This window comes from Tiliqua scincoides, chromosome 7 (assembly GCF_035046505.1).
Source record: "Tiliqua scincoides isolate rTilSci1 chromosome 7, rTilSci1.hap2, whole genome shotgun sequence".
In the NCBI taxonomy this organism is placed as follows: Eukaryota; Metazoa; Chordata; class Lepidosauria; order Squamata; family Scincidae; genus Tiliqua; species Tiliqua scincoides.
The window spans coordinates 17,783,174-17,810,242 of NC_089827.1; the positions used below are offsets into that span (position 1 = coordinate 17,783,174).

Genomic DNA, 27,069 nt, shown 5'->3' on the forward strand with positions numbered 1-27,069 from the left:
CCAGTCATAACCCTAGACCAGTGGTTCCCAAACTGTGCACCGCTGAGCCCTCAGGCACTGCAGGGTGCCCCCAGTGGCCTTCCTGGTTCTCCCAGGCACTGCCATCTTGCGTCACGCAAGAACTCACTTGATCCAAGATGGCAATGCCCAAGAGAGCCAGGAAGAGGCTGCCATGACCACTTTCATGCCATGAAAGAAGGGTGCCATGACCACTTTAAGTTTGGGGACCACTGCCTGAGACCTTTGTCATTTTACAGATGAGCAGCTTATTTAGTACTACTTCTAGAGCCTGCATTGGTTTTCAGTTGTGTTCCAAGCACTTAAGGATGCTATTAGCATTTATAGAATACATTTCAAGTGTTCAAATGTTTAATATTTCACAGATGTTATCTCAGTAATCTTTACAAAGTGTACTAAGTGTACTAAGGTTGGTCAGCATTATTGTATCCATATTGTGACTGGGGCTGGTCTAAAGAACAGTAACTTGCTGATACCTTGTAAGCCTCTAGAAGCCAGTGGTTCCCAACCTTTAGGATCCCATGGACCACTGAGGTCAAAACTGGAATCATTGTGGACCACATGCAACCCCCACCCCTCCTGCACACACAAAACACAATTAAATTTGGTAGTCCACGGGTGGAGCGCTCGGCAAAATCCTGGAAATGCCAGTTGCTTCTGTGGGTAGTCCATTTTCCATCCTCACTGGTGGTCCATAGGGAAGTAGTTCCTGAGTGAGCATCGTTCTGAGTACCAGAAGACCTATCAGATGCCTCTGAGGCTCTCCATTAAGGGCTTGCAATCCATGGTGAGTCAAATCCACAGATCACAAACCTATGTATGAGGACCAACTGTGTTATTATTAAGAATACTGCTTTTTCCCACAGGAGTTCATAAAGCTGTTTACGTTGTAAAACAAATCAGTAAATGGTTTCCTGTCCCCAAAGGGCTCACAATCTAAAAAAAATACAGAAGAGACACCAGCAACGGTCAGTGGAAAAGCCATGCTGAGGTGAAGAGGGACAAGTTGCTCTCCTCGCGCTCAATATAAGAGGGTACCACTTGGGAAGCACTTGCCATGGTTGTTTCATAATGATGAAACTCTTTTGCCCTGTACACTCCTCAAAGTTCTTTTCCATAGACTATACCATTTGTATAAGACTATACAATTGGCAGGAAAGATTGATAATATGAAGTTTCCTATTTTAATACATTTTTTTCTTTTATGAAGTTAAAAAATATTCTTTCGGAATTTAAAACAAATACGTTTGAGGATGTAATGAGGACAAAGTTGTTTATTTTAAAGCAAATTAATGAAGACAATTATAAAAATACTAAACTCTTGACCATAAATACTCAGCTAAAATACTAGAAATATTCTGTGTTCTCAAATTTCCATCATTTTTATTTACAACAGCTGGGGAAGCTTTAGAAGCAACTTTCTTTAGCAGCAGTATATAGTACATAAGTTTACATTTTCATAACTTTACAATATACACAAATCAATCACTGAGTTCTTCCTCATCACTGAAATAAGCACTCTTTTTGATCCGTGGACGTCTCGAATCAGATGTTGAGGGCTCGCCTGCAACCCGCGTTGATTTCTGCTGCTCTTCCTCAATTTTGGCTTGCTGCAAGACAGTTGCATAAAACAGAGACTGAGGAAAGACAGAATGTTACATGAAATTCAGTCATGGCATGTCTTGTGGCGTAAAATACATTGACAAGCCCGTGGTTTGGTGCTAAGCTGGAACAATGTGGACATGGGTCCCAATCTCCTGTGCTAATCTTTGTTTTAGAAGGATGAAGGGAAGAGCGTTGAAGGGAAGGACTAAAATTCTGCAGCAATTCTAGGTAGTTCTCCCAGATCTATTTTCCAGAGGGCTGCCAACAAGGGCGGGGGAAACTTGCAAAACCTTACCCCCCACACAAGCAGGTCTGCTTGAACAGCAGAATCTTTGGATTCACACTAATAGCTTAAAGCCACATCACAAGAAAAGTGTGAAGTGTGTTTTCTGGCTTCTGACCATTTACACCAGGGGTCTCCAAACTTTTTGGCCAGAGGGCCACATGAAGTATCTGGCGCAGTGCTGAGGGCCGGAAAAAAATTTAAATATAAAATTTAAATAAATAAATTAGAGAGGGAACTTAGATGAGTGAATAAATGAATGAATGGGCTCATTCATTCAACCTCTCTGGCCCTCAGAACACCCTCCAGATGCAATCAGAACACAGCTCTGGTCATATTCAGTCAAGTGGGCCAGAGGCTTTCAGGGGACAAGAGGCTGGCCACGGGCCTGATAGAGGCTCGCTGTGGGCCACATCTGGCCCCTGGGTTGGGGTTTGGATACTCCTGGTTTACACTTAGTAAAATCTAACTACATTTGCTTCTCCTACAACTAGGAGAGATACTAGGAAGATCCATTCTGAAATGTTGTTGGTTCTTGAAAGAGAGAACCTTTATGATTGTAAAAATCCCCTTGAGGGATTTAGAAATGCCTGCCTATGTAAACCGCCTTGAATAAAGTCAAAGGAGTAATCCGATGACCAGAAAGGCGGTATATAAATACCTAGTTATTAATTATTATTAATTATTATTATTTATTTCTTAAAAACACACACTCCAAACCATACTATATTATAATTATCATGACTTTTAAAAGCACCGGAAAAAATCAGGAGCCTCAACTGTACACCAGGCGTAGGCAACAAGCTGCTTGTAACAACTGACAGGCCAGATGGAGTCACACGTCCCCACTTACATAAAAAAAACACATCAAGCTGTGCAGCTTTCTGGGAAGCCAAACTCTGCACAGTCTGGAGCTCAGTATTCCTAGAAATCCAGCCATGAGGTATGATGTCATTGATGTGTGTCCGGAAATGCTATGGTCTGTGCAGTGGCGTGGACCCTTTAGAGGGAATACTGCCTTTCTTTGCTCTGGAGAACAAGTAATACATTTATTTAGAAGCAACAAATGTACTTTTAGTACCTGGAAAGCTATAGCTTGACTGAGGCTATCAAGGGCAGGGTCTTCTCCTTCCTCTTCACTTTCTTCTGCTTCTTCTCTGCATATTGTAGAAGGTGGGGGGGGGGAGAGAATAACTTTTACCTATATCTTATTCTTTAGACACATGGAAAAAAGTTGCTTAATACTTATCAGTGCACTTACATTTCTTCTTCTGGCTCAATCATTTTCTTCCTCCTCTTCTTTTCTTTTTTCTTTGGTGGCTCACGCTCTCCTAGCATATTTTTAGGGCATGCATAGCTTAAATGCCCCGTTTCCTTCAGGAAAACACAAGTACACATTAAGTGAACAGAATTTGTGAGAATTTGTGAGCTGAGAGAATCAATACCACATAAAAATACCAAGCCAATTAAACTAATATTGTATTCACAAGTGAATTACAAAGAGCTTAAAAGCTTCCTTCGCAGGTTCATATTGTAAACAGTGAATCTGTATATCACAAATCACCCACTGAAATGGACAACAGAGCATCTGTAGAAATTCAACATTTACAAAGAAGGCTGGACTGAAGGGCATGTGAGAACATCAGCATAAGAACTGTGACAAAGCAAAAACTAGTTTTTGCAACAAAATTGTGCATGTCTTAAGGCAAGGGTCACAAACCCTGGCCCAGGGGCCACATCTGGCCCTCCGGATGATTTTATCCGGCCCATGTGCTAAAAATAGACCAAAAGTCACACTTCCAGGTATAAATAGTATCCAGCCACTAGAGGTATTGAATGAAATGCAATGCAATAGAAAAATTATTCTACTGCATTGCATTCTCTACCTCTAGCGGCTGAATGAGATAGATACCAATGCTGGGAGACCTCAAATATAAATATTATTTATTTATTTATTAGTTTTGTATTCCGCCTTTCTCTCCAAAGGGCACCCAAGGCGGCACCCAAAATTAAAGTTAATGTCTATATTAAATTTATACGGGGCAAAAACAGAGACAAAGAAGTTTGTGATTTGCATCAAAGGTTGCTTGATACTTTTAAAAAATCCATTCCCCCCTCTTCCTGTGCAAGTCAATTTTGCCCTCTGCCCCCCACAATCCTTTTCAAAATCATTCCCCTCTCTTTCTGTGCAAATCTGTTTTGCCCTCTGGTCCCCTCCTCAAACTCTCAGCACATTGGTTCATTCATTCATTCATTCTCTGGCCTTCGACACCATGTCAGATATACGATGTGGCCCTCATGCTCAAATGTTTGGAGACCCCTGTCTTAAGGGATTCACATCACAATTAAGGCAATATGACAAAGTCAATTTCAGCAGCAGAATTAAGGATATTTTAGCATGCAGATTTTTGAAATTTCTTCAGTGCAAAAAAAAATAATTCTTAGAGCTTATCAAGTTTCTAACTGGTAAGATACATTGTTATGTATGAGGTATTTCTGTTAGAGATGGAATTTGCTAGTGGAAAGCTCTATCACAGCACAATCCTATGTGTGTGTACTCAACAGTAAGTTCCTGTATATAAGATTGGGTATATATAGGATTGCAGCCCTTGTCACAAAAGGGCTGTTTTAGACCTAGTGAAAGATCATCACTTGAGAAAAGTGACTCAAAATCCAGAGCAGTTCTTTCATTTGCAAAAAACATTGCGAAAGGTTTACTGAAAACCTTTTTATGACCCACTACAGTTTATATGCAACAGCCTCATTTATCATGGGATTGAATCCTAAGGCTGCAATCCTACACACATTTACCTGGAAATAAGTCACACTGAAGTCGACTTAATTCTGAGAAGACAAGGATAGGATTGTGATGTACATGAATTAGTTATGACTAACTTTAGGATACAATCTAAAATACTGTAACACAAACCAGTGCATTGTGCTGCTAGAGTAAAGTTTTCCACTAGCTCTTGCTAATAAACAGGCCAAATACATTTTCTCCTTCTGTTTATGGTTCTTTGGATCTGAGTCAATCTAAATTACTCACCCCACATTCATAACATTTCGATTTGTCATAGTAGTTTCGTCTGCGGATGAACTCTGCTGCTCTTCCATTGTCTATAGCAATGCTTGCTTTTATAACTCTTCCAAATAACTAAATCAAAGAGGGGGGAAAATTCAGTTGTAACTTTCTGAACACCGTCACTTATCATCACTTACTTGTTTACGCCACTACTTACTTGCTTATTGTTAAGTGCCCGAGAACAATTCTGTGCAGATTCTTTATCCAAAAACAAAATAAATGCAACCCCTTTACTCCTTCGTGTGTCTTTATCCTTCATAATTGTGACTCTGAAACAGAACCATGTTACCGATATGAACAACAAGTAGTACATTATCTTTATAGAGATAATTGTGTGTGTCAAAAATTGTGTGTGTTAAGTATTCTATAACAATTATAGAAGTCCAGCTCCAATGACAAAAAGACAATTTGCATACTGTGAAGAACAGTGTTGGAGATGATCCAACTCCTTCTGCTGTCCAGAGGGGGCAGGATGCTGTCCAGAAGGGGTCAAGCTATGGCCCAGTGACTCTGACCTTTCTACCTGTTCTCTCTGTGATCCCTGTGGGGTGTGGCCCTAACCCTTTATCCTTCCCTTCTCCTCTGAGCACTTCCTCTTGTCCTCTGACCATGAGCCTGTTAAGATGGTGCACACCAGGGCTCTGATGCCCAGGCCATCTTTTAATTTCCTCCAACACAGAGGAGAGTCAAACAAAATTTTATTCATAAAATAAAATAAATAAATAAACAAAATTTATTTCCTCCAAAATTTGGCTCAATCACTATACCATTCTGCAAGAAAGAAGCTCTCAAAATGCACAAACAAGTCGGTAAAAGCCACAAGTAGAGGAAAGTTAATCAAAATAAAATGCAGTGGCAAAAAAAAAAGCAAGCCCAATAAACAGTACTCTTAGAAGTTCAAATCTCTAGTGAGAGACAGAGCAAGATCAAGGTGTGCTTACGTGCTTTGATGTAATACACTGTAATTTTTCACTTTCAAATCAGGGAAATATATACAAACTTTTAAAATAAAGAGCTAATCTTGTAAGAAAGACATACTCTCAGATGTTATATTTTTAATAGTATCTATATGTTATCTGGCATTTTCCATGGATTTAACTTTCCTAGAGGTCTATGCTTATTATAGCTTATAACAGAATTCTGACAAATGTATTCTGGATGGGATGGGTTGAGTTAAATCTCTCCTTTTGCAATAAACAGAGTTTCCATAGGTCCCTATGAAGCTGCCTTCTGCTGAGCCAAGCCACTGGTCCATCTTGCCCAGCATTGCCTACTTTGATTGATAGCAGATCTCCAACAGACTTCCCCCAGTCCTAACCCAAGATCCTTTTAACCAGATATTCCAGATTGGACTTCAGTGCCTTAATTCAACAACAGAAATTGCTGAATCTCTGTTCTGTAGTAAAATTTTGTTAACCAGTTCTGAAATATTTCTACTCCACAGTGTTTTTCAAATGGCACACACTGGTGATGGCAAAGCCCTTGAGGTATTTCCTGCTCTTCTGTAGGTAGAATTCTTGGTTGCTGATAGACTTTGTAGAGGTATTTTATACAAGTGCCACTTTTGTGTTTCTAAAAGCTGCATCCAACTCTCAGAACCAATGAGGGAAAGGAAACTAATGCACTTTCTGAAGTAATAATGCTTGAAATGCTTCAAATTATATGGTAATATGCAAGATTCTCAGGGTAATGATGTGTAATCTGAGAATTCCTTGAAGCTCTAATACACATCAACCTATTGGTGTGTAAATGAATGTGGAGCAGAATCTGTGTGATCTACTGATGGAAATGAGGTATATATACATTGACTTCTCCAGTGAGAGCCTATCTGAAGCAATCTGCACTTCTTGCATACCCTTTGGATTTCCATATGAAAGAGGCACCACTCAGGTGTTGGCAGGATGCTGAAGGGCTGGATTTGCTGCCAAGAAAGAGTAAATGCTCTTATGGAAATGGAGATCAGACTGACTCTCTTGAGGGTGTGTGTTAGTAAATAAGAATGAAACCTTATGAAGTGATTCCAGGAAGCTACATCTGTGATGTCTGGAGAGCCATCATGAAATACAAAGAGCACAAACATTATGCATTTGTTCCAACACATGCAGCTGTTTACATTGTCACAACAGAGTCAAAAATATTACCAAATAGAAGGCACTAAGCATTGCTGATACTGTTTCTGACCAGTGTATAGAATTTTATGCACTTTTGATTTATTCTCAGAATGCACTGCAGATAGATCCAGTTCATCATGGGGTGTGTCCACATATTCTACATCAGCTGCAAGCAATTTTCCAGGGCAGTAGCTGTAGAAATGAACAACTGAGGGCCCAATCCTATCCAATTTTCTAGGGCCGGTGCAGCCATGCCAGTGGGGTGCATGTTGCATCCTTTGGTGGGGAGTCAGTCACAGAGGCCTCCTCAATGTTAGGGAACATTTGTTCTCTTACCTCTGGACTGCGTTGCAGCTGCACTGGTACTGGAAAGTTGGATAGGATTGTACCCTGACTCTGCAAGTTTTTCATAACACAGATCCTATGGAGTCCTGAGAACCACAGAGACAAGATGGTAACCATTACATTGGAAAAAAAAGAAAAACATGTCACACAATGTCATATCTATACTTACTTAACCACTTTGCCATATTTGGAAAAAATCTGGAATGAAAACCATAAAACATTTTTTTAGCTATGTTTAGACACTGTAACAAGAGCCCAAAAATGTACTTTTCAAAAACTGAGATATACACACGATGCCACAATATTCCATTATCCACACTACATCCACACTAAAAATGAGGCAAAACACAAAAAGCGATATTTAATTTTGAAGTGTGCATGCTTACCCTATACAAGTCATTGTTTGTCAATGAGTAGGGCAAATTGGACACATAAACTGTGCTTTTGCTTGGTGCTAACCCTCCACTCATTTTTTTCCTCTAGAGACAGGAAAAAAAGGTTTGTTAGTACTGGTACCAAAGTACCAAAAAGGTTTGGTCCTAGGTACTGAATTCATATTTTCAGAATTATAGTCTACATACATTACATAATGTATCAGAATTTCAGAGTGCAATCAAAAGCTTTGATTTTTTCAGTTATGTTTATATGAAGTCTACGTTTTTATGCTCAGCAATACAAAGCAACTATCCTAGGAAACGGCTACAGTGAAGAGAAGGAGGAGGAGGGACAAGAGTTAGCAAACCATCTTTCTAGACCAGGAGTGTCCAAACATTTTGGCAGGAGGACCACATCATCTCTCTGACACTGTGTTGGGGGCCAGGAAAAAAAGAATTAATTTACAATTTAAAATCTGAATAAATTTACACAGATGAATATATTAGAGATGGAACTTATATGAATGAATGAAGGTCTTGCAATAGCTCAAGGCCTATAAAAGGCCTTGCACAAAGCAAGGCCAGCCTTTCCTTTGCTGCCGCTGCTAAATCACAGATGTGAAACAGCAAGTAATGGAGGGAGCCCTTGTCCCATAGCTCAGGTGAGAAGTCGAACAGTCGTCCTCTTGCTGACAGCAGTTGTGTCGGGCCAGCATGGGCTCCAACAAATCTCTGGAGGGTCAGAGGCTCATTGGAGACTGGGGGCTCCCCAAGGGCCTGATTGAGAGCCCCTGAGGACCGCAAGTGGCCCCTGGGCCAGGGTTTGGGCACCCCTGTTCTAGACCCTCAGTCAAAAACACTCTTTTACAGTATGCTAATTATCATCCTAAAAGCTATTCCAGGCAAGAGGAAGACATGCTAGCAGTTGCCAATCTAGCTCTATGTAGCCCATACCCCTTAAAACTGTTTTAAAGGAAAGAGATGTTTCCTTCTGAAGAAATGGACACAAAATCAACCAGAGTTTTGCAGCATAGATTGATGGTTGCTGTTACTTCTCCTTTGTTTTGTTTCTCCTTTTCAGGCTGTTCACTGAACATGGTTTGAGAGCACAAGATGCAGACATCTTGCTAAGGCAGGTCAAAGTTTGTTTGGTCAGTCTGGATGGGTGACCATTTAAGAACTGCACACCTGCCACCTTGAATTCAACCATGAAAATCATTTGAGCTATTAAATGCAGTTAAATACATACATTATTTGGAACACTCATTGTTTATGTGCACCTGTGTACAAATACCCACATTCAGTGCAGGGACAATGTCTATACTCTGATCAATGATCAGCAAATACAATCATTTACACAGAAATACGTACCCAGGTACAGACAACTGGGAGTTGGATGGAGTTGGAGGGAGGAGATTGACAGGCTTTGGAGTTGTATGCAGATAGCAAATATGGAATTAGTCATCTGAGAAGTTTTCTTACAAAATCATAAAGGTGACCCTGAAACACACAAAAGGGAAATTTTTAACCTAAGTATCACCTTATGGCCCAATCCAAATAGGGCCATACACTGCTGGAACTAGAGTTCTGATAGTGTAAGATCTTCAACAGCTGGCATAAAATACCACATGCCATATAGCATGTCCTGGTTACCACAAGCACTGAGCTGCCAATTCTGTGCTCCAACAGCCTCCCAATGATCCCCGGTAGTGGTAAGTCAGCACATGGGGTGGGTTATATAGGCAGCAGCACACCATTGACATCCAATGCCCATTCCTTGCCTCAAATCTGCATTCCTGGTCCACTCAGACTTCAGCCAATTATATAGCTAGTGCAAGTCTAAGTAGACCCAAGGGCTTACCTAGGGCAAGGGAACGTTCCCTTAGGAGGTGTCCGTGGCTCAAACTCCCCTTTGTTGCAGCTGCATTGGTCTGTGGGGAGTTTCCTAGGATTGGACTGTAGGTTATGGTTATTTATTTACTTTAGGAATTTATAGCCTGCATTTCTGTTATTACAATGATACACAAATAGAGAGACACCAATATCACAATAGAACACGAAAATATCAATAACACAATTATAAAAGCAACAGGAAAACAAAGAGAACAAAGTCACAATAGGACAGATTACAACCAGCAGGGTAGAACTCACACCAGCAAATCATGATCATGCAAAAACAATAGTCTTCATGGTACAATGGAAAGCCAGAAGAAATGGGGCCCAACTGTATCTTCCTAGGGAGCGGTTCCAGAATCTGGTAATACTCTCTTGATGGATCTAGGTATGCATTTCCTCACATTATTTGGTAACACAGGACAATAAATGTTTTATAATCTATATAACCATGGTCTAACTCAGGGGTGTCCAAACTTTTTGGCAGGAGGGCCACATCACCCATCTGACACTGTGTCAGGGGCCAGGAAAAAAAAGAATTAATTTACATTTCAAATTTGAATAAATTTACATAAATGAATATATTAGAGATGGAACTTATACGAATGAATGAAGGTCTTGCAATAGCTCAAGGCCTATAAAAGGCCTTGCACAAAGCAAGGCCAGCCTTTCCTTTGCTGCCGCTGCTAAATCACAGATGTGAAACAGCATGGAGGAAGACCTCGTCCCACAGCTCACACGAGAGGTCGAACAGTTGCCGCCACGCTGAGAGCAGTTGCATCAGGCCAGCATGGGCTCCAGCAAGTCGCCAGAGGCTCACTGGAGACTCCCTGAGGGCCGGAGTCCTCAAGGGCTGCAAGTGACCCCCTGGGCTGGGTTTGGGCACTGCTGGTCTAACTGCTACACATTTCTCCCTTGTGTGGATCGACAAATGTCTGAAGTTACAATCATATACATATGTTCTTTGAAATCAGTTCCACTGAGTACATTGGAACCTATTTCCAAGGAATGCACACTGCATTCTGCATGCACCCAGCCCTACCAATGACAGATCTACATCTACTTCCATAGGACAGGTCAATTAGAAGGGGGCAACTAGTAACACTTCCAAGGATTTTCTTCACAGCCCTTTACCTCTCATGCTTCCTGAACAGTCAGTCACACTTGCAGTAATAGAACTTCATTCCGGGGAAGCATGTGACAGGACTGTGGCTGCTTTTGCATCACAGCTAGTTCATGCAGAGGGCCAGGGTGGTGTAGTGTTTTGGGAGTTAGACCTGGAAGATTCACTTCAAATTCCAGCTAGCCATGAAGCTTTCCAGGTGACCTTGGGCCAGTCCCGATCTCTCAACCTCACCTACCTCACAGGGTTGTTGTGAGGACAAAAGGAGGGAAGGAACCATGTACACCACCCTGAGCTCCTCAGAGAAAGAGCATAAAAATATGAAAAATAAATAAATAAATAAATACAGTATGAGGCTTCTGATGCATGGTTCAAGATCCAGATTCAAATCCCTGCTCAGCCACGAAGTTTCTTGGGTGACCTTGGGCCAGTCAATAACACCCAGCCTCACCTACCTCATAGGTTGTTGAGAGCGCGGTGAGGAAGGGGGTTCGCGGTCAAAAAGGAAGGAAGCAACCCTAAGCTCCTTGGAGGAAGGGTGGTATAAAAATGTGATAAAATAATAAATACTCTGGAGATTAATAGACCCCTCCCTGTTTTGTTCCTCCCTTCTTCCTTTGGGATGGACCCCAAAATAAACCGTGTACATCCTACCCCCCGTTAAAATTCCTCTCAGAGGCCCTGTTGCAACTCCACTAGGATGGGAATAGTTTAAAGCAGCAGTTCTCAGACTCAGGGAGAGTTTGAACCACAGTAAGTGCGTGTGGGGGCAGAGGAGAACGTGATTCGCTGCATCACGCTGCTTTGGAGGGCACAGGGGCTTGCTGCCACTTACCAGAGCATGCAGCAGCCTCCCTGGGGGTGCGTGAAGTCCCTGCGCTAGCCTCCGCAGGGTTCTACATGCTGCAGAGACTCTCAAAATTGCAATCGCAACCACTTCTGGTTCCGTGATCACAATTTTTGCTGACTCTGCAAACTGCATGAGCGGATCCCTTTGCAGGGCCGCGAGCCACCGCCTTGCAAACTGCCGGAGTGGATACCTCTGCAGGGCTGCGGGCCGCCACCTTGCAAACTGCAGGAACTGATCCCTTTGCAGGGCCGTGAGCTGCTGCCCTGCAAACTGCTGGAGATGATCCCTTTGCAGGGCAATTAGCAGTTGCAGTATGTGATTTTAAAGAGCCCCAGGGCTTCAGGCAATTAGCTCTCAGCGTCACACTATGGAGACCCACCAAGCCTCAGGTGGCGACCCACAGTTTGGGAAGCACTGGACCAAGCCCCACCGACCTGGGGCGGGCTGGCTCCCGAGCAGGACCCAGAGCCCCTGGGAGGAGAACGAGCAGGACTGCCGGAGGGCGCTCCAGACTCACCGCAGCCGAGAGGAGGCGCTCAGGCCAGCCCGGGCCGCAACATCCCCCCTTCTCCACCTCCAAGCGAAGCTTCAGGCTCCAGCTTGGCGCGCTCCTGATGACGCAGAGCGCAACGCGACGGCGGAGCAACCAGAACGCCACAGCGGGACCGTAGAGACCAGGGCAAAGTGGTGCGCGGCCCTCACTTCCGGTTCCGAGTGGTCGCCTGTCCGCCATTTGCGGGGGAGGCGGTGCGCATGCGCGCTGCAAAGTGAGTAGAGGAGCCCGCAGTTGTGGTGCGGTGCGCGCGACCCTGTATCCCGTCCGCTTTGCAACTCGATGCCCGGCACGTGACTTCCTCAGCGGGACGGCGCGTCTCATGGGCGGGAGGGGAGCGGGAGAGGTCCCAGTGCATTTCCGGTGACCATTAATCGCCAGCACCGGAAGTCGCGCGGGTCAAGGCGGAGGGCGGCGGCTTTGACGTGAGGCGGGTGAGTGGCGGGCAGCGCGGTGAGGAGGGGGGTTCGCGGCGGAGATGGAGGCTCGGGGAGGCCTTCCTCACGTGACGTTTCTGATACGTGTCTGCGCTTCCGTGCCCGGCCAGGCGCTGTGGGCCCCTCAGAGCCTCCCCCTTGTGGGTGACCTGGGAGGGCTGCAGCCCCAGCCGCCCCTACCTGGGAGTAAGCCCCGTTAACTGCAGTGGGGCTTGCTTCTGAGTAGACCTGCATAGGGTTGGGCTGCAGACCCTTCCACACTTACCTGGGAGTAAGCCCCATTGGCTATAACGGGATGTACCTCTGAGTCGACATTCATAGTCTGCGGTCCCAGCCACACTTTCCTAGGAGTAAACCCCATTGAGTATAATGGGGCTTGCTTCTGAGTAGACACTCTTAGAGTTGGGCTCTAGGGCTGCAGTCTCACCCACAGTTAACTGGGAGTAAGTCCCATTGGCTATAATGGGACTGACTTCTGAGTAGACATGCGGAGGGTTAGGCTCCAGGTGTGGCCTTCATCTTGTTCCTGGGGCATTTGCCCCGTGAGTGATCCTGGGACTTTCAGGTGTGCTTTTCTGTGCAGAAGGGCTACGATTGGTGATTGGCAGGGCCACTTTTATCAGGGTGCATTTCCCAACTGTGGTTTCCTGCAAGGATGTTTCCGAAGAATTAAGTGAAGTTGGAGTCTCGCTGCTGCAACCCACTGACAGATCGGTCGTTGCACACAATATGAGTGTGCACAGTACACAGCTTTCAGCATTGAGAAAGTCAGAACAGACAAAATAAAATATTTCTTTACCCAGCATGTGGTTGGTCTGTGGAACTCCTTGCCACAGGATGTGGTGACGGCATCTGGCCTGGATGCCTTTAAAAGGGGATTGGACAAATTTCTGGAGGAAAAGTCCATCACAGGTTACAAGACATGATGGGTCTGTGCAACCTCCTGGTTTTAGAAGCAGGCTACCTCAGAATCCAGATGCAGGGCTGTGACACCAGGATGCAGGTCTCTTGTTGTCTTGGGTGCTCCCTGAGGCATCTCATGGACCAGTGTGAGATACAGGAGGCTGAACTAGATGGGCCTTTGACCTGATCCAGCAGGAGCCAATATATATCAGCTGGCACTCAGTACATGCCTCCATTTCCTTCCCCAGGGCCTCCAAGAGGAATTTTATCAAGTGGTACAAAGTTTATTTTGTGCCCCTTCCCAAGGCGGGGGAGGGGGGCAAAACAGAGCAGGGGGATGGTGGTAACAGCTGGAGAAGTCTTGAAAGCCCAGGTCTACTAGGCTTCCCAATTTAAAGCCAAGGTCTACCTGCCCATGCAGTGTCGACATCCAGATACAGTAATATGGAAAAACCAATCACACTCCTAAGTTTCTCTAAAATCTTTTAAACTTAGCAGAAATTTAGCCTCATTTTATTTAGGCTCACACTAGAATGGAAAAATGTTTGCACCAAAACATACTTCAGCAGCTGTAGTCCCACAGCTGTGTCTGAACTCCTATACATTCCTTCATGGTAAGCAGATCCACAAGAAAAAGAGCTACTCTAGCAAGCTAGTTTCCTCCTGGGTTTAACACTGAGTTAAGGAGTGTCATGTGTGCATTCTTCGGCCCAGTGCATATGGCTTGTGGCAGTAGCACCCCCAGCATCCCATGCAAGCAGCAAGTCTGGGTGTGACTGGAAAATGTCAGCTCCTAGAAAATTTTTGTGTCCTCTGCTTTGGCTAGCTGTGCTGAAGGTCAGCTTTGGTTGGTTATAGGTGTGAACCCCTTCGAAATCTGTAATTTGAGCCACTTATGGATAGCTGAGGTCTCCATACAAGTTGTTTCCATACAGTTGGCAAGGGGGGGGGCGAGAGAGAAGCACACACTTTACTTGGCCAGGAGCAGAAAAAGTGTATGATTTTTAAAGTGATTTATTAATCTTTTGGTTTGACTGAAGAGGAAAGGCTGTATTTTGAAAGGGATGAATCTTGCTGCTTGAAGGGAATACTTATCAGCCATTGATGAAGTGATTGCCAGCCCAATCCTATTCCTGGGAGTAAGCCCCATTGACTGTAATGGGACTTACTTCTGAGTAGACATTCATAGGCTTGAGCTGTGCATCTCCTAGTATAGGAGACAAATCAGCCTCCTAACCAAACCCTTATCAGCTCTGATATATTTTTATGGTCTATTTTTATTTTCCCCACCAGCCGCCTGGAAAAATTTAATGTAATTTAATTAATAAAGGGTTCAATCCTATCAAAGGAGAATGGGAGAAATGACTAGTTGGATTGGGGTCCACAGGGGTGTATGTGTGTAATGTTGGTCAGACTGGTTGTTCACAAAGTTCATTTGATAAAACAATTCAATTGGTATGCTTACAAAGTTAAAAAAAATGAATCCTCCTGGACCAGACAAAATCTACCTACTCCAGCATCCTGTCTCCAACAGTGATCAGCAGCTGATCATTTATAAAGTATGTATATTGCTGTGTATTAATAATATATTTTTAAGATCTGCATTTAATTAATGATATGATTAATATAATTAATATTAATATAGTTAATATTTCTGGCCACTTCCTGTTTAATGATGTCAGTTTCAGCCCTAAGGAATATTATGGGGAGTCATGGCCAACAGCCACGGGGGTCAAGGGAGCCACGGGCCGGAAAAGTTTGAGTACCACTGCTGTAATGGGATGAGCACTCATGATAAAAATAATCTCTATTTTAATCTATTGCATGCTCTCTGAGAGGGAAAAATTATGATCTGCTTTCAGCTTAATACTGTTAAAAACTCTTAGTAAGTGTTGATATTGAGGACCACACTACATATTTGTCTAAATGTGTTTTTAAAGGGTTATATTTAAACTTGGAAATGCTCCTGTCCTGATTAGCACCTTGGAGAGGGAAAATTCATGGTATTTCCGCACTAAAAATCACCTTCTGAGCTGCTATTTTCCTCAGAGCAGCTACCTGTTGCAAATAACTTTTCAGGAGTCAATTTTGGGCTGGAAATTAGTTTTGGAGGAAAAAGTTAATCTCTTCATGAGCTGTGGTTGTAATTAGGGTCCCAAAACTTGTTTTTTATAAAGGAGGAGGCCCTTCTATTTTTTAAGCTCACTTCCTGAACATACATTTAGATCAGTGATTCCCAAACTGGTGGGTCAGTGACCCACCAGGGGAAACAGAAGCATGGCATTTCCCCTTAATGGGAGTGGCCCTGCTCTGATATCAGCATCAGTGCTGCAGAGATTTCAGCACAGCCACTGCCAGGGGACCTTTTTTACTTAGGGGGGGGCAGTGTTGGCCTCCTGCAGGGTGCTGGAGGCTTGCAGCCCCCTCTGATCTCCTCTGCAGCTTATTTACAAAGCCCTTATTTCTGATCTAAAACTACTTACAGTTTTTGGGGTAAACAGAAAGAGATAAGGGCTTTGTAAACAAGCTGTGGAGGAGATTAGAGGGGGCTGCGAGCCTCCAGCACCCCCCCGTAAGTAAAAAAGCCCCTTTGCAGTGGCAGTGTTGTGGTCACTGCATCACTGTCACTGCCCCCAGCCATGCAAACACTAACCTGGCTTCCAGCTCCTCTGTAGGAGTTTGGGAACCACTGGTTTAGATCAGGGGTGGCTAAACCCCGGCCCTGGGGCCACTTGCGGCCCTCGAGGCCTCTAAATTTAAGTTTGCAGACGACACCAAACTTTTCCGAGTGGTAAAGACCAGAAGTGATTGTGAGGAGCTCCAGAAGGATCTCTCCAGACTGGCAGAATGGGCAGCAAAATGGCAGATGCGCTTCAATGTCAGTAAGTGTAAAGTCATGCACATTGGGGCAAAAAATCAAAACTTCACATATAGGCTGATGGGTTCTGAGCTGTCTGTGACAGATCAGGAGAGAGATCTTGGGGTGGTGGTGGACAGGTCGATGAAAGTGTCGACCCAATGTGCGGCGGCAGTGAAGAAGGCCAATTCTATGCTTGGGATCATTAGGAAGGGTATTGAGAACAAAACGGCTAGTATTATAATGCCGTTGTACAAATCGATGGTAAGGCCACACCTGGAGTATTGTGTCCAGTTCTGGTCGCCGCATCTCAAAAAAGACATAGTGGAAATGGAAAAGGTGCAAAAGAGAGCGACTAAGCTGATTACGGGGCTGGGGCACCTTCCTTATGAGGAAAGGCTACGGCGTTTGGGCCTCTTCAGCCTAGAAAAGAGACGCTTGAGGGGGGACATGATTGAGACATACAAAATTATGCAGGGGATGGACAGAGTGGATAGGGAGATGCTCTTTACACTCTCACATAATACCAGAACCAGGGGACATCCACTAAAATTGAGTGTTGGGCGGGTTAGGACAGACAAAAGAAAATATTTCTTTACTCAGCGCGTGGTCGGTCTGTGGAACTCCTTGCCACAGGATGTGGTGCTGGCGTCTAGCCTAGACGCCTTTAAAAGGGGATTGGACGAGTTTCTGGAGGAAAAATCCATTATGGGGTACAAGCCATGATGTGTATGCGCAACCTCCTGATTTTAGGAATGGGTTAAGTCAGAATGCCAGATGTAGGGGAGAGCACCAGGACGAGGTCTCTTGTTATCTGGTGTGCTCCCTGGGGCATTTGGTGGGCCGCTGTGAGATACAGGAAGCTGGACTAGATGGGCCTATGGCCTGATCCAGTGGGGCTGTTCTTATGTTCTTATGTTCTTAAATACGGCCCTCAGGGAACCCCCAGTCTCCAATGAGCCTCTGGCCCTTCGGAGATTTGATGGAGCCTGCACTGGCCCGACACAACTGCTCTCAGTGTGAGGGCGACTGTTTGACCTCTCGCGTGAGCTGTGGGATGAGGGCTCCCTCCGCTGCTTGCTTTTTCATGTCTGTGATGCAGTAGCAGCAGCAAAGAGAAGGCCAGCCTTGCTTTGTGCAAGGCCTTGAACTATTGCAAGACCTTCATTCATATAAGTTCATCTTTAATATATTCACTTATGTAAACACATGTAAATTTATTAAAATTTTAAATGTAAATTAAGTCTTCCCCCCCCCGGCCCCCGACATAGTGTCAGAGAGCTGATGTGGCCCTCGTGCCAAAAACTTTGGACACCCCTGGTTTAGATGATTGAGGGTCCAATCCTATCCAACTTTCCAACAGCGCAATGCAGCCCTGAGGTAAGGGAGCAAATGTTTCCATACCTTGAGGAGGCATCCGTGAATCATTTGGCCATCATGAGTTACGCTACCAAAGAGTTCAATGTTATTATCCTTTATCATTCTCATATGCTATAACACCATAACTACATAGCATCCAATGTTATTTCTCCTTTAAATCAAGAGTTGCTTCTACTGGAGTAAATCAACTCTGGGTGCTGCCAACTGTGAGTAAAATTAATCACATGAAATCCATGTCATTTAAACAATAAATAACATAGAACCCAATCCTATCCAGCTTTCCAGCATTGATGCAGCTGCAATGCAGCCTGAAGGCAAAGGAATAAACATTCCCTGACCTTGAGGATGCCTCAGTGAACTCCCCCCCCCCGCAATGCGGCGCACAGCTGGATCAGTGCTGGAAAGTTGGATCGGATTGGGCCCATGGTCTTGAAAATACTAGCATCTCAGGATTTTGTGTAATCAGAATCTTCCATTACTACATTTTCAGTTTTATCGATTTTATTTAACTGAAGGCTTGCATGAATTAAAACAAGGTTCTGTATTATTTCACTTGCTAGATGGTTTCATCATTTGGTGTGCATATAAAGCACACTATGAGCTGGGGAAATCTGAAGCAGGTGAGAGAACTTGAGAGTTATGCAATGTGTAGGAATTCTCATTGCTTAATTTTGTAGGTGGCCTTAAATACTTAAGTTACTGGAAAGCATTTAAGGAAATAAGGAGTAGATATAACTATCGTAAAATCATGCCTTAAAGAAATTCATAGAATATTTATCTTTTAGATAAAAAGATAAATGGTTTCTAAAATTTCTGATTTTTCCACTGGAAAAAATATTGCGTCTGTGTGTTCCTTATTTTTTTCCCCTTGGATCTTTCTATTTTTAATTTAAATTGTTACTTTTAAAAGTGGTAAATATCAGGGTTTACTAATCGCACCTTTATCTTTAGTGTCATATAGAAGAGATGAAATGTGGTCTGATGAACGGTATGACTATGAAAGACTTCCACGAGAGCGGCTTCCTCCACGTCGTCCTGATGTAAGTAGGGTCTTAATGTACATTCTGTATTTTCAGTTAATAGAGTGTTGTTCTTATTATTTAATTTACTAAATATTGTTATCTTATAAATCCTGAATATTAAGGATTTAAATTTAAGGCATTTATTTTGTAAGCAGGTGGGATGGTCAAACGTGTATCAGATTGTCTAGAATGCCCATATGAAAACTGGGCTAGGATTCTGATTATGTATCTGTGTGTAAATTAGGTACTCCAGATACCTGGGCGTTTAGTAGATAATGGTTGCTTTGTCTGTTCAAATAAAAAGTAATGAATAGGAAAAATGCGTCTTGTGGTGAATAGGCCTTCTCCTTCACACTAATTGAAAACAAAGCACTTATGTCTGTGTAACATAGTCCTGTACTGGATGAGTCAGCTTGGCAGCTTCTGTGTTTTGACCTTGCTAATAACATTTCCACTGGAAAGGCCTAAGGTTGGATGTGGCCATTGGAAAGGTTTGTCCACTGGAAAGGCTTAAACTTGGATGTGTACTGGGCACACCAAAGTGCCTGACGTCAGCCTAGGTCTGAGGTTCTCAAACTGGGGCATCATGATGCCCCAGCCTGAGGACCTTAGCCTCTGGTACCTTAAGGCGCTGGAGAAGGGGGAAGGCAGCGATGCGATCCCCAGGATCACGCCACTGTGGGAGCAGAGGGGGCTTTTTTTACTAAAGTGCACTACCTACTGCCAGGTCCAAGGGGTATGGGAGCCCTCTGCAGGGCTCCCTATGGCTTGTAAACAATTGGAAAAAAAATTGATTGTGACCCACTTCTAGTTTTTTTAAGGTTTTTAACTGATTTTCTTTTACTATTTAAAAGCTGCAGGGAGCCTTTCATAGGGCTCCACCAGGCTCCCCACACCCCCCAGACGCCGGCAGCAGGTAGGGCAAGTTAGAAAAAAGCCCCTTCTGCCCCTGCAGCAGTGTGAACTTGGGAATCACATCGCTGCCATTTTCCCGCCTCGACAAAGACTTCTCTTGGGACTCAAACTCCAAGAGAGTATGAGAACCCCTTGACCAAGATGAAACAGTGGGCTAGGCAGGAAATAGCCAGCCTTATGTCCATTGGTCTAAAAGTACCAAGAGGAAATTTAGAGGGCCGACCCTGGTTTTCTCCCTTTGGATTAGCCAATCAGGACAAATTTTTATCGGGGTTTTAGAAAATTTTGTGTTAGGCTACAGTCCTATGCACACTTTCCTGGGAGTAAGTCTATTGAAAATAATGGAATTTACTTTTGAGTACACATGCATAAGATTGCACCACTAGCTGGGCTTTGAGAGTGTAGAAACTGCTGTCTTATGAGCAGATTCATAGTTTAGAACAGTTATGTACTGCTTTTCAACAACAACAAAAAATTCTCAAAGCATTTTAAATAACAAGGGGAGAATGTGGTTCCCAGACTTGAAGGGGCTCACAATTAAAAAAAAGAAGACACTAGGAAAAAGAAGAATTTCAACTTTATAAGGTACCTCTTCATCCATTTAGCAGTGTTAAGCCTCCAAAATAGTTCCTTTAACTTGAGTGCTTGTAACAACATGTAAGACTTAAAGAATCTTTTCCTAATTATTTCATTTTCAGGATATGCTATGTACACTTGGCAGCCTAAAACTCCAGGTATTGGCATTTGTTTTCTAGGTTATCAGTCCTTTGCGTCATTTAGTCTGATTTTGTGTAAACCTTAGTGGTGGGATGTCTTTTTTTTCGGGTACACGTTCTTCATACAGTTAACAATAGCACCATTTGTATTGTGACCAGATTTGAGTGCTCTTCTTTGCCTGGAGAATCACCCTGGGGCTCCTGTGCACTAGGCATCCACTTCATCTGTCCGAATTCCTTGCACGTCTGTCACTTGGCCTGGAGTGAGCAGCACTGACATACTTTTGCTTGGAAGTGCTGTACCTAAGTTCAGTATCTTCCCTTCCCATGTATGCAGGAGGGTGTCTTTGCTCACAGTCTGTCAGTTGAGAATGGCCCCTTATGTTCTCAAAGACAGAAGAAGATGCTATCTCAGCAATCTACCTAGAGTGGAAAAATTTTGCCATGTGCATAAGCACAGAATGGCTTGATTGCTGGAGAAAAATCACTGGGAGCATTGGTTGAACGAAAAATTCAGGGAATGTATTCCAGAGTGATGTTTTGGCTACTTTTGTGATATTTCTTAATTCTTTTTACAGGAGCCTCCGCAATTTCAACATGAACTGTTTTGGATGGGATTGAACAGGGTATACATAGTCAGCCGTTCTTTAAGCAGTCAGCAATAGGATGCAGTGAAAGGCAAAACAACCACTTGGCTAACAGTTTGCTAATTCAGTTATGGCAGTAATTGTTTGTGTTGTTCAAAAAGGATCAGCGTGTATCACAGAATGCTAAATGTATCTATGGTGCAATCTGCTTTAAGTGGTTTGTGCCTCCAATACAAAATAACATACTAACTATGTGAATCAACTGTATGTTGGAATCCCAGTAAGGCTGAACAATTTTGCATGTATTCCAATTCAGACTGGTAGTAACAGTGTTTGCAGTGAACCCAGAACTGTGTCATAAGAGCATAAGAACAGCCCCACTGGATCAGCCATAGGCCCATCTAGTCCAGCTTCCTGTATCTCACAGCGGCCCACCAAATGCCACAGGGAGCACACCAGATAACAAGAGACCTGCAAGGCCTCCTGGGAATTGTAGTTTAAGAACATAAGAACAGCCCCACTGGATCAGGCCATAGGCCCATCTAGTCCAGCTTCCTGTATCTCACAGCGGCCCACCAAATGCCCCAGGGAGCACACCAGATAACAAGAGACCTGCATCCTGGTGCCCTCCCTTGCATCTGGCATTTTGATACATAGCCCATTTCTAAAATCAGGAGGTTGCACATACACATCATGGCTTGTAACCCGTAATGGATTTTTCCCCCAGAAACTTGTCCAATCCCCTTTTAAATGCGTCCAGGCAGATGCCATCACCACATCCTGTGGCAAGGAGCTCTACAGACCAACCACACACTGAGTAAAGAAATGTTTTCTTTTGTCTGTCCTAACTCTCCCAACACTCAATTTTAGTGGATGTCCCCTGGTTCTGGTGTTACGTGAGAGTGTAAAGAGCATCTCTCTATCCACTCTGTCCATCCTCTACATAATTTTGTATGTCTCAATCATGCACCTCAGGCGCCTCTGTAGGCACATACAAGGACTTGGACACTCCACTGGGATTTTTGACTTTGAATAACAGGCCCTCATGGTATATTGCCAACTGTTTTGGCAGCTATTTTAAATATTAAGAGTAGTTGCTACGTGGCATGAGAGAGCTGATGTTCAAGAGAAAACAAGCTCAAAACTTCTTTGGTCGCACAGATCTGTTGGTGTGATTCTTTGTATCCCCACCATCTCTGAATATTTTTGGATGATAATGAATATCATCCTGCATATCTATGGAGATTTTTATTATTCCACTGAGGAATTTTACACTGTTTGTTGGGAGAAAATTAATTAGGTTTACACCTTGACAAGTTACAGGAAAAGTATATTCTTGACAGGGAATTGTTTCTCTAAAAATCTTTACTTGAAAGGTGGCAAGAATACTATGCTTCAGCTGGTTGCTATCCTGCACGGAGATTATTTCTTGATTTAAGAGTGCTTTAACAAGTTTTAAATAAAACTATAAAAATTTTTCAAAAGAAATACGGCACAAGAAATGTCACTTTAGATTTGGCACCCTTCTACACTTTTAAGTGAGTCAAGCCTTGTAAATAGGTCAGGCATTTTATGATGCTTATGTATCAGACCATGTATTGGCAGGTAGGCAGGCAGTTGTAAATGCTGTGGAGTGCATGTTTTCTTGTTCTGAAAAGTAGTGGTAAAACTTAATAGAGTAGTAAAGAAGAAAGAGACCTTGTCAATAGAGTAAAGAAGAGATATTGCATTTTAGGGGAGGGTCTGTAGTTTAGTGGATGAGTACCTGCTTTGCATATGGAAGGTCCCTGGCACCCCTGGTCAGGAAAAGATCCCAACTGAAACTTGTCAGTCAGTGCAAATAATAATGACCTAAGTGGGTTGTAAATAGACGATAATGACCTAAATGTAGAAGGCAACCTTATACGTTCAACTAGTTTTTAAACTATTAAGAGTCGTCACAGCTGGGCCCATGGCCTGCACCATGTCCCATGCAGATTAGGAAATGGCTGGAGATCACTTTGGGGTAAGGGGATATATTTCCCATTACCCCGAGTAAAGCCTCAGCCGTCCTTATGGAGCTTCTTGGATCTATTACCAGCTATTTACCTGGTGCAAATCTGGGAAGCCTGGTTAATGCCAGGTAGGCTGGGAGGGGGGGTTAGAATATAGTGGAGGCCTCCTCCCCTGATCCCAATCCCATTTCTCTGGTTTGATCTTCCCCCAGCTCTTTCCTCTCCCTGCCTACAAAACACCTTTCTGCCACCTTTTCCCACCCCCTGAACTGGCTGGTGCAGACTGTGCTGGCTGACAAAGGGAATGGATCCAGTGCTGTTGAGCCAAAGTGCGCCTCTGCACCGGCCCAGCCAGTTCCACAGTAGCTACAAACCTGCTTACAGCACATTGTGACACTCTGAGCCGGCATAGCTGTTGCTGCACCAGCCAAAGAAGACATTGTGATTGCACTGTAAGTTTAATAGTATAGATAATGTGATCCATCATTAGAAATAGTGTTGTGAGGTGGAGGGACTGCGTACAGAGAAGATACACATATAAAGAATAATTGGCATAACTATAGTCCATCCTGGATTTGAGCATGCCCATTAAAGGTGGTATCAGAGGTCAGGTACTGGTATGAAGGTCCATGCCCAACTGATGACCTCTTAACCCTCAGTGATGGCAGTAGCACCCAGTGCACCATAATGCAGTGGGCTGGGCGCACCCTAGCGGATCCAGAACTGAGGTTTGCCACAGGGCCCTCAGCAACTTGTTGTCTTTACTGGTGTCTATTGATTTCAGCTCTTTATTGGATTCAGACCATTTCATTTTGATGCAGCATGATTTAAAATTAGTATGTGTTTTGCTTCCCTTTGTATTGTTTGATCCAGTTGTTTAATAGTGTGATGTCTATATTGGTCCTTCTGGCTTTATGCGTTTTATAATGAATTTATTTTCAGAATTGCATGCTATATATATATTCTCAATTTTTAGGAGGACTACCATCGAGTAGTCAACTTCGGACTCAAGAATACACCACTTCTAGACAGACCTGGAGAAGGAACCTGCAGTAGGTACGAGTATAGTCATGCTCATGTTGGCTATAGAGAGTATGAAGATGGTCGCAATTTTGCCCATGAAAGAAGAAGTGGTCCTTTGCACAGAAATGTAAGTACAGTAGTTTAATTTTTATCCCTGTATGTTGTTTCCAACAATGCACCTGTACCAAAATGGTTCTTTGTACTTATTAAATTAACAAACTGGAAGATTAAACAAAATATCTGAATCCTTAGAGGTAAGGTGGGGTATAATTTTTTTTAACTATCTGAACTCTCACCATAGCAATCATGAAACTAATGTAGGAAAGCAGCCATGATGCCATGATCCCAGTTCCTTAACACACAGTGTTACCTTTAGAACATTGTCTAAATGAGCTCTAGACTGCCCCACTTCCTTTGTGCTATATTTGGTGGCTGGAGAGTGCTGGTTGAAATGTCTCTTACACTGATGAGAATATATAGCAGTTACTAATCATTTCATCTGATGCTATGTGCTTGTCTCCTAGAACAGGAAATCGGGAACCCTGTTTAAAAGAAATGTTTAATCAGCACAACCTTACTTTCCTTGTCCCTTTTTAAAAATGCTGTTCTGGATTAGTGACTTGAATGTCTGAAAGAGATGACATCATGTTTTATATTGAAAATTTCAAGCTGAAATTGAATCCTGATAAGACAGAGGTTCTCCTGGTCCAGAAGTCCAAGACTCGGGTATTGGACTACTGTACTGCTCTGAATGGGGATGCACTCCCTCTGAAGGAGCAGGTCCGCAGCTTGGGGGTGATCCTGGATCCGCAGCTGCTCCTGGATTCCCATGTGGCAGCGGTGGCTAGAGGAGCCTTTGCTCAGCTTTGGCTGATTCGCCAGCTGCAACCATACCTGAGTTGTTCAGACCTGGCCATGGTGACCCATGCCCTAGTGACATCCAGGTTAGACTACTGCAATGCGCTCTACGTGGGGCTGCCTCTGTAGATGGTCTGGAAACTACAATTAGTGCAGAACACAGCTGCCCGTGTGGTTGCTGGGGCTCGTCGGTTCGATTTAGTCAGGCCGCTCATTCGGCAGCTGCACTGGCTGCCAGTTAGTTTCCAGGCTGAATTCAAAGTACTAGTTTTAACTTTTAAAGCCCTATATGGCTCAGGTCCAGGGTATTTGAGGGTCCGCCTCCTTCCATACAATCCGACCTGTCCTCTCAGGTCATCAGAGGGAGCCCTTCTGGCTGTGCCACCGCCAGTGGAGGTGGGAGGATGGCAGCAAGAAAGAGGGCCTTCTTTATGGTGGATCCCTGTCTGTGGAACTCCCTCACCCTGGAACTGAGAACAGCTCCCTCTTTAGAGTCCTTTTGGCAGGGGCTTAAGACCTTTTTATTTAAACAAGCCTTTTAATGCTGACATAAGGGGTAATGGCTTTTTATTTTTATTTATTTTAATTTTGGGTTCTAAGTTTTATTGTGTTTTATTGTTTTTAAATGTTTTATTTTTATGCATATTTATATATTTTGTTTTTATATTATTTCTTTTGTAAGCCTCCTTGAGTGCCCTTTACTGGAACAGAAAGGCAGGATATAAATTCTATAAATAAATAAATATTGTTGAGAGAGAAAAATACTTGGTAGTGGAGATTGCTCCATATATTAGTGAAAGGCATGATCAGTAAAATAATAAAGTTCTGCTTCTAAATTGTTTTTAAGATATTTATCATTTATTTATTTTTTACATTTTACTCTTCTGTTAATGAGCTCAGGGTGGTATACATGGTTCCTTTTCTCTTTGTCCTCACAACAACCTTGTGAGGTAGGTTAGGCTGAGAGATAGTGACAGACAGGCCCAAGGTCACCCAAGAAGCTTCGTGGCTGAGCAGAGATTTGAACCTGGATCTTCCAGGTCTAAGACAAGCACCAGAACCACTATACCAGCACTTTCTAAGCTTACTCAGCCGGTGATACCCTTCCCCAGTGCTCAGAACCCAGAAGTAAATTGCAATGATGCATTTAGCTTCATGTGAAACCACTGCCACTCATGGGTTCGAAGGCTTGCAGCTACCCTAAGAGGCCCTGGATGGGTTGGAGGACTTTTCTGTGTGCACAGAAAACAAGCCAAGGAACTCTTCCTGCCGTGCCAAGCCTCCTGCCACCATTTGCAGGGTTGCATCTGGCATCTTACAGTGGCTAATGAGTACCTTACCATGCACCAGGGTGTTGACACACAATTTGGGAAGTTATGCACTACACCATTCTGGCTCTCAAATTTTGTAGTTTATATCCCAACTTTTAGCCTTCAGAGAGGTCCCTAAGGTGGCTGAAAAGAAGTTAAAATATGCAAGTATATTACAACAATAAAGATAAAGCCAAAGTATTGGATTCTAAGTTAGTCATAACTAAGTTCTGTGATTTCAGTGGGGCTTGGTTATGACTTGCCAAGCTTAGGATTCAACCCTAATTTAAAACAAAAAGCCAAAAGACTAGTAAACAAATCCAGCCGTCAGCAGGGAGAGAGAAAACAGTCATCTGCCATCAAATGCTTGATGAAACTATGGTTTTGCCAAGTGACAAAATATCAGCAGTGAGGGGAACAGAAAGAGCTTCATGAGATGGGTGATTCCAGAGGCAGGTTTCCACAACAGAAAAGACCCCGATAGAAAAGCAATAAATTTTGACTGTGAACAAGTTGTATATTGAATTATAGTATTTATATTTTATAGGATGATCCGGGATATAGATTGCCAAAAGAAGACCATCCTGCTAGTCGCCAGCCTGATTATAGGTATTGTTTATGTGTTAAGCTTAAAAATGTGTATTTCTGAAATCTTAAGAACAGGTTTTTATGTGTGTTAAAAAATATACACGTTACTCAGCTTTGCAATACAGTAATACTGTGACTTTCATCCACTTGATTTTCATATCTTTGCTCTTTCAGCCATTTCAGCCAACTGACTCTTTCAGCCAACCACAAGTTGCAATTTTTTTTGCCCAAAACAGTTCAGA

At 43.3% G+C, this 27,069-nt stretch overlaps 2 protein-coding genes across 7 annotated transcripts in view; one reads left to right on the forward strand and one right to left on the reverse strand.

Moving 5' to 3' along the window:
• Positions 1–836: 836 nt before the first annotated feature.
• Positions 837–12,295, reverse strand: ZCRB1 (zinc finger CCHC-type and RNA binding motif containing 1). Of its 4 annotated transcripts, none has more exons than XM_066633926.1 (9): positions 12,202–12,295; positions 9,190–9,318; positions 7,614–7,642; positions 7,436–7,530; positions 5,146–5,257; positions 4,953–5,060; positions 3,168–3,280; positions 2,988–3,063; positions 837–1,628 (listed from the first exon to the last, which is right to left on the reverse strand). In XM_066633926.1, the coding sequence occupies exons 5-9, from the start codon at positions 5,245–5,247 to the stop codon at positions 1,500–1,502; spliced, it is 528 nt and encodes a 175-aa protein (XP_066490023.1). In that variant the 5' UTR covers positions 5,248–5,257; positions 7,436–7,530; positions 7,614–7,642; positions 9,190–9,318; positions 12,202–12,295; the 3' UTR covers positions 837–1,499. The 4 variants fall into 4 exon arrangements, with proteins under 4 accessions (XP_066490023.1, XP_066490020.1, XP_066490022.1 ...); XM_066633923.1 differs by lacking the exon at positions 7,436–7,530 and adding an exon at positions 7,831–7,923; XM_066633925.1 differs by lacking the exon at positions 7,436–7,530.
• A 289-nt stretch (positions 12,296–12,584) lies between these two features.
• The window catches only part of PPHLN1 (periphilin 1), a 49,983-nt gene continuing 35,498 nt past the window's right edge, over positions 12,585–27,069 (forward strand). The window contains exons 1-6 of one of the 3 annotated variants that reach the window (XM_066633109.1): positions 12,585–12,671; positions 18,766–18,854; positions 20,450–20,485; positions 21,046–21,093; positions 24,025–24,198; positions 26,787–26,848. In XM_066633109.1, the coding sequence (XP_066489206.1) occupies positions 18,786–18,854; positions 20,450–20,485; positions 21,046–21,093; positions 24,025–24,198; positions 26,787–26,848 (389 nt within the window). In that variant the 5' untranslated portion in view covers positions 12,585–12,671; positions 18,766–18,785. The remainder of the gene's footprint in view (positions 12,672–18,765; positions 18,855–20,449; positions 20,486–21,045; positions 21,094–24,024; positions 24,199–26,786; positions 26,849–27,069) is intronic. The other 2 variants (XM_066633110.1, XM_066633111.1) reach the window with 2 other exon arrangements.